The sequence below is a fragment of the Protobothrops mucrosquamatus genome, unplaced genomic scaffold (assembly GCF_001527695.2).
Source record: "Protobothrops mucrosquamatus isolate PMUCROS unplaced genomic scaffold, P.Mucros_1.0 scaffold778, whole genome shotgun sequence".
NCBI lineage: Eukaryota > Metazoa > Chordata > Lepidosauria > Squamata > Viperidae > Protobothrops > Protobothrops mucrosquamatus.
Genome location: NW_015387046.1, coordinates 621,350 through 629,186, shown reverse-complemented (window position 1 = coordinate 629,186; position 7,837 = coordinate 621,350). Strand labels below are relative to the sequence as shown.

The 7,837-nt window shown below is 40.7% G+C and overlaps 1 protein-coding gene across 1 annotated transcript in view; it reads right to left on the bottom strand.

Annotated features, from left to right (window-relative positions):
• Positions 1-2,683: 2,683 nt before the first annotated feature.
• The window catches only part of ZC3H13 (zinc finger CCCH-type containing 13), a 47,133-nt gene continuing 41,979 nt past the window's right edge, over positions 2,684-7,837 (bottom strand). Inside the window, exons 17-20 of the mRNA XM_029284631.1 lie at positions 6,942-7,091; positions 5,022-5,222; positions 4,254-4,417; positions 2,684-3,140 (exon numbers count right to left, since the gene is read on the bottom strand). Of these exons, the coding sequence (XP_029140464.1) occupies positions 2,973-3,140; positions 4,254-4,417; positions 5,022-5,222; positions 6,942-7,091 (683 nt within the window). The 3' untranslated portion in view covers positions 2,684-2,972. The remainder of the gene's footprint in view (positions 3,141-4,253; positions 4,418-5,021; positions 5,223-6,941; positions 7,092-7,837) is intronic.

Genomic DNA, 7,837 nt, shown 5'->3' with positions numbered 1-7,837 from the left:
TTTTTTATATATATATATATATTTCACCTACTTATGTAGAATAACACTTTGTGGAGTTAGGGATATTAATATTAGTTTACTTGTAGCTGAATAGTATCCTGGGATTAGGTTTGGGAAGTCCGGGTGGGGGGTGGGGGATAGGGGTTTCTTCAATTGCGATGTATTTGTGATGTGTTTTTTTTTATGTTGAAAACAATAAAAAAATTTATATTTGAAAATAATAATAATAATAATAATAATAATAATAATAATAATAATAATAATAATAATAATAATAATAATAATAATAATAATAATAATAATAATAAAGTTGGAAGGGACCTTGGAGGTCATCAAGTCCAACCCCCTGACCAGGCAGGAACCCTACACCATTTGAGACAAACGGCTGTCCAGTCTCTTCTTAAAAACTTCCAGTGTTGGAGCATTCACCACTTCTGGAGGCAGCTTGTTCCACTCATTAATTGTTCTGACTGTCAGGAAGTTTCTCCTTAGTTCTAGGTTGCTTCTCTCCTTGGTTAGTTTCCACCCGTTGCTTCTTGTTTTGCCTTCAGGCCCCTTGGAGAATAGCTTGACTCCCTCTTCTTTGTGGCAGCCCCTGAGATATTGGAACACTGCTATCATGTCCCCCCTCGTCCTTCTCTTCATTAAACTGGACATACCCAATTCCAGCAACCCTTCCTTATATGTTTTAGCCTCCAGTCCCCTAATCATCTTTGTTGCTCTTCTCTGTACTCTATATAGCACAGCATCTATACACAGACCACCTGATACACGCTGGTTACTATTTTAATTTCAAATAAAACTTATTTTTCATGTTATTTATGATTAACGGTATGGGGCGATAAGGCTGTTCAAACCTGATTCTGAAGAATGGCTTCCCAGCTCCCACGAACATAGCTCATGTGCAACTCTGTTGAAGAAGTTGCAACTTTTCCCCCCGTATAAACCTGAAGAAAGGTGTGACTGCTTTAAAGAGTCAGTTGGGACTTTTAAGGTAGCTGCATTGGGGGGGGGGAGGGAGGGAATTGCTAAGCTGGAAGCCTAAAGAGACTTGTGGCTCCTTTAATGAATAGCAAAGTAGTGCTATCCTTGTGCAAGGTTTAAAACCTTTCTTTTAGATCAGGGGTGTCAAACTGCCAGCCCGCGGGCTGGTTTCATCCCGCGCCCACCCCATTGCCGGCAACGGCAAAAAAGCTCCGATACGTTGCGCGACGTCGCGTGACGTTGAGAGTTTGACATGTCTGTTTTAGATCATTTCTGAAGTATGACAGCGCTATTAGAAATAATTGATTTCCATGTAAGTACATTCAAAGGCAAACGGCCAAATTTTAGGCCTTTTTCTAGAAAGGAAGAACCCAACCTTTCAGCTTTGTGTTGTTAACAGTGCACTATGTGAAACTGTCACAGAACCTGCAAGCAGAGGATCAAACATGCATGAAAATGAGGCTTTATAGTGGTACCGATCCCCAACTGAGGAGGAATATAAAATACTTTTCCTTCACAATTTGGCAACCGTGTGGTGCTGAGACACTCTGTCAGTGCTTCAGCCAGCAACATTAAGCAATTTTAACAAGAGCCAATAAACAAAACCATCTTAACATCTTATAATTATAATGGTCTTAATAGCACAAATCGATCACACCTGCAACTGGATCTTTTGTCCATTATAGACAATGAGAATATTTACATCATCCATCTTTCTTTACGATACAAGCCTCCTATGTTCGTTAAAGAACAGCCTAAATTACACCACCTATGAGCAAGAGATAATTATAATCTAATACTGCAGATGGTAGAACAAATCTTAAGAAAAAGACCCAAGGGGGAAAATATTCCCCAAGTTATCCAATGGCACAGAACACAGATAAACTGAAAGAAAAGGACCAATAACGGAGTGGAGTATTTAAGAGAAAGAAAACAAAGGAAGAGGCAGAAATAAAACAAGCAAACAGAATCACCTCATTTTCAGAATGGTTTACACTCTGAAGGTCTGGTCACAGCCTGAAGACCATCTGTGGATGGTCTTGGGTGAAGCCAAATTGAAATGCACACTGAAGAAACATCTCACCCAAAACTAAACTTGCCAACCGATCTATGTCTTTTGGAACGCAAGTGCCTCTTACTGGCTGATCATAGAAAGCATCCTTGGTTGGAGAGGCGATTGCAGTCAGGTTAAAAACAAGCAGCTAACTAACAAAGTCAGCATGTTCAAATAAACAAGAATATATACAACAATATTAGCACCTGCACTTTTAGATTACACTTCAAGGACCTTTGGTGAGAATGTCTAGATATATTACAAATGGAATCTTTTTTCAAATAAGCATGTTAACCACAAACTAAATTAAACACCGAGGGTCAGTTTCAGATGTAGCCCTTCTGGAATCTAATGGAAGACCTGACCTGGGAAAAATAATAAGAATTGGGAAAAATAATACTTCTTTCCTGTAGCATTTGAGGAATTCCATTGAGCATGCCTCTGGATTTAATTCATCTTCATAATTAAAAAATAATCGGCTTTATGTAGATAACATGCATTGCATTTGTCGTGATTCTTTTCGGATGGTAGAGATTACCAGCTTACTGATCTTACTGAATAGTAATCTTACAAAGAGAATGTTACGGAAAGGAGAAAAAAGGAATTGGAAAAAAAAATCAGAACTGTTTTCTTTTTAAAAATTTTAATAGGTGATAAAACAGATATCCCAAAATGGACATTTTTACATACTTAAACTTTTTAAATAAAACCCATGGTTAGAACGCAATATTGTAAAACATGCAGCAAAACCAGATAAAGCGGTCTTTGTTTTTTGTACTAAACACTTTTCCTTGTCATTCTCAGAATCCACACAAGTACTCTTTTAGAGTATTTTCGTTCTCGTGGCGACATCACACTGAAAGGAATTAAGAATGAAAACATCAATATTATCAAACAGTGAAACGACACAACCACAGGGCCAGGAGACTCTGGCTCAGGACAGGCACATTTCTGGAACATATGGTTGTGAAAGTTTAGTGTCCTCTGTCTTATCTGGTCCAGACCCTTGCTGCACAGTCTTGCGTCTAAACAATCGTAGGCTCAGTCGTAGCAACTCATTGTCCACCACTGGAGGATTTGTGTAGGTTTGTTTTATGGTGCCCTGTTGGACAGAACATGAGTGTATATTAGCAATCAGCTAATAGGTAATATCATATATTAGCATGATAGGTGTATATGATTACTAACATTTCGGGAGCAGCATATATTATTTCCTGTAAAAATACATACACCATTCAGATTATTGGAGCACAGCACAAAAAGTTCTAGATGGAAGATGTCTAAAAGAATCATAAGCTTTCTGCAGACAGTTAAGCCGAAGAAGAAGACAAAGCGGGAAACTCCAAATATTAAGAATCGGGTACCTTTTTCACAAGATTAAATGTAAATCCATTTTAAAAAAAAAACAACTCCAGAAAAAGCTTCCTAGTATTTTTTTTTTTTACTCAGTACTACTAAACTGGAGATTTACAGCACATCCTCATTTGACCAATGAAAATGTTGAACAATTTAAAGACAGCTATTTTTCTCTCAGTCCAACCTAACTTTTTGGGTTGCTGTTGGGAGAAATAACATTTGGGCTGGGTTCACATATATCACTGAGCTTAATTTTTGTTGTTGTTGCTGTTATTTAGATTTTTATGCTGCTCATCTCCCCTACAAGGTGATTCTAGGCAGCTTTAACTACACTGGCAGGATTATTATAGTTCAGTATCATGCAGCTAGCAGTCAATATAGCAGAACTGCTAATTTTCACCAATAAATATGGCAGCGGTTTTTTAGGGCTCCATCATTAGCTTGAGGGGGCCCACATATTTCCAGTCCTGCTTCACAGTCCTGAGTACCTGTGGATTCTGGGAGAACACAAGTCGTGCTTTTGGGAGATGGGACGGCCATATAAATATGACACATGAAAACAAATAAACAAGTAGATATATACATACATACATTTTGCAGATTATGCTTGCTAGAGTATTTAAAAAAGCACTTCTAAATACCATGGATTTCCCAGAAAGACTCTGCATATTATTTCACTGGAACAATCCCATTTTTAGAACTGTCATTAACTTCCTGTTGCTTTCACAAAGATGCGGGGGGGAAGGCTTTAAAAATAAATGAGCAAAATATCTTTGCTATGTAACTGGATGACTACGTGGACAAAGGGTTCTGCATCAAGGGGTTAGAATAAAGGTTAGAATACGTTCCTGGTACTCGCCTTTTCGTTTTTCACCAGCTGCTTGCGGATTGCAGAATCCCTCCTAAAGCAAAGAGCTTTACAACAAGGGCCCAGGTTGCACAGCAGTCCAGCTCTCTCTTCTTTCCGCAGCAGAGCAGCCATATTCAGAGCCCCAAAGTCATGTTCAAAAAGGCTCTCGGCATCTACAAAGAGGCAGTGGAACAAATGAGAACTAAAGTCTTCTAAAATGGGGGTTCAGATTTCCAATATCAGCCAAGACGTTGTCCACCTTTTAGAGAGTAATGCGAAGTCACTGCTTCCTCTCCCAATGGCCAGTTCCCTGAGTCTGGTCCAGGGGTAGGCAACCTTGGCTCTTTTATGACTCGTGGACTTCAACTCCCAGAATTCCTGAGCCAGCATGGCCCTGGCTCAGGAATTCTGGGAGTTGAAGTCCACGAGTCATAAAAGAGCCAAGGTTGCCTACCCCTGGTCTAGCCCAACCTCCACTGCCCTCAAAGCACCTCCCTTCTCCGTGGCCGGGAAGAGGAACAGATTACCCGATTGCCTCTGGAGAAAGGGAGATTTAATACACGCAGAGCAAAAAACTGCTTCAACAGAACAACAACAGAATGACAGTATGCACCATCCCGGTGAACCAAGTTGCTCTGATTTATAAACGGACCTTGCACAATTAGTAGCAGTCTTTTCAGAGTGACGAAGAGGGCTCAAAAACAAAAAAAAAAATATTAATACGAACTTTTAAAGGTTTTTCTAACCTCTCTCCGTGATCTGCTGGGAATAAATTACCTTTAGGTTTCTCCAAAGATCTCTGGCACGTTTCTTTGATCTTTGTGAAGAGCTGAGGGCCAGCCAGCTGTTTGGAAATGCCAACTCTTAACATAACAGCAGCTGGGGTAAATTTTAAAAGAGCAGCTCCCGGTTCTCGGGGCTCTTTCGGCTGCTTTGGCATCAGGCTAGACCAATCTACATCGATGACATCCACCGGATCTGCAAACGCATACAAAAAATATATATACGTAAATAAACTCTGAAGAGATTTTTGTTGATCATGTCAGTCCTTTTCTAAATAAACAAGCCAGAAAACGTGAGCGTACAATAACTAAAGCAAACGAGTAAAAGCTAAGAGGAGGCAGAAACTGTAGAATAAGACAAATGCCAAGGTTTACTCTTAAATAGCGTTATCTCTTAAAGATACCAAAGTACCCATTAGGCTGGCACAGAGATTGTTGCAACTGTTTCCTGGCTGCAAGCGGGGAAGATCAGCTGTAAATCTCACTCCTGAGGCAATCACTATCCTGCTGCTCAAAGAGAAAAACAAAGCGGGATGAGACCCGCTTTGAACTGGCTTAGGACACTTGTAGGAAACTTGCTTTTCCCTGTTTAGGGTACGACTGTCTCTGTTCTTTCACACTTGCTTCCTGGGGCAGATCCAGGAAACAAAGTAGACTCCGACCTGTTTCCAACCATTGCAGAGGCAAAAGGAAAGTAACCTTATGGAAGAAATGAGAGGTGCTCCTTAGCCCACCAACATTCAGCCTTCTTCAGTTAAGAAAAGACCCTGTCATTTCTCAAGGAGGACCCCTCAGGGACTGAACCACTGGACCAGGCCTGTCTCTGTTTTAAAAATGTTCATCTATCTCAGTGTTTCTCAACCTTGACAATTTTAAGGTATGTGGACTTCAACTCCCAGAATTCTGGGAGTTGAAGTCCACATGCCTTAAAATTGTCAAAGTTGAGAAACACTGATCTATCTATTACTATTTCAACTATTGTTAGCTGAATATATGTACCCGGACAATAGTCTGTTTGCGAAATATTGAAAATGTTACTGGGGGATAACCCCAATGTCGATCCCAATCCTGTCCTAATCCCAATCCTGATCCCAACCCCACCCAAAACCTCAATCCTTATTCCGACCCTCTTTTATCCCTAACCCTATAAAACTCAATAAAATCTTTAAAATAAAATAAAAATGCAAGATGCGTGGATTCCATGTGTCATAGCCTAATCCAGTGATGGCGAACCTTTTAGAGACTGAGTGCCCAAACTGCAACCCAAAACCCACTTATACATCGTCGAGTGCCAAGTGGGCGTGGCCCATTGGGTGGGTGTGGCCCATTGGGTGGGCATGGCTGTGGTGGTAACGGAAGACCGGGTGGGACTAAAAAGTTCAATCAATCAATTCCAACTTTGCAAGATCTTTTTTTTCCTGCGAGAAGTTGAAATTGATTGATTGATTGAACCTTTTTTTTTTTTTTTTTGCACATGGCGGTGGAGGCCTAAAGCGAAAAGGTTTTATAAAACCCAGCTGAAGGCCTAGGACTGGGGCGACGACGCACATGCCCACAGAGAGGGCTCTGAGTGCCGCCTCTGGCACCCGTGCCATAGGTTCGCCACCACTGGCCTAATCCAAACAAAACTGATCGTAGAATCTGGACAACTGTGCACCACATTTGGCCTGCCTCTTATTTACTTGGTTATGGTACTAATATTACTTAAACCGTGCCATAGTTTTCCATGCTCCTTTTTCTCATGACCGGCTGAATTGGAACAGCATAACTTTATCAAACCAAGACCATTTGTTTTCTTTTATGCGTAAGTCGTGCAAGGCTTCAGGCTCTTAAGTCAGAAACAGCAATTTTGGAGTAATAATTTGACTTTTCTTAGTGCCTAGGCCACTGATGTAAACGATTTTGCTGAGCTTACCTGGCATCTTCTCCTCATCTTGCTGATCGTCCCTTTTTTCAGCATCACCTGCCAAAATTTCATCCAATTCATCATCACTGATTGGCTCATATTCCCCAGCACCGGATTCCATTGACTGCATATCATCTATTTTTGTTTCGTCATCTCCACCTATAGAAAGAAAGAAACGTTGCAAGTACGTGAATAAGACAGTTTTGAGATGTCTAGGTTGTCCTTACCGCACGGCTTAACTCTACTACGTCTTCTGGATTGATCGAAGCGGACAGGAAGCACAGACCTCGGTCTAGTCTCTTTAACGTGAGAATACAAATTAGAAAAAATAAGTAAAGGAAAGATGCGTCATATATTAGGGTAGTTTTGACGTTAATAGACCTGAAGGGTGGATGGGAGGCAGGTATGTGTATGGCCTGATTCTGTCTCTTTGCTTCTTGTCTCTCTTCCACCATCCTCAAGAGTCTTCACCAAGAGCAAAAATACAATTCGCATTGGGAAAAGTTGTGAAAGTAAACTACTCTGTACAATCTCCTAAAGAACTGGCTTCATTTGGAGTCTACCAGTAACTATGTTGCTCAAAAGCTATATGAGGAAACCTGAAATTCACAACGTTCAAATGAGAAGATTTATTAAATGAATCCGATTAGGTTTGTTTAAGAACAGGAAAACTGCCAGCACTGTATTTTCAGAATGACTTACCTTCTGTGGTTTCCACTTTCTCTGCTTCGATCCCATCTTCAAATCCTTGCAAAGAACCTAGGTCTTTATCCTGCCGTTCCTTCTCCTGGGAAGAAGAGTCCAGGGAGGTGGCCTCAAAAGCCTGATGATCTTTACTTGGTTTTGTCTCAGTGTGCTTGGATATTTCTGCTTGAGCGGCAGCACTGACACCTCTATCTCTCTCC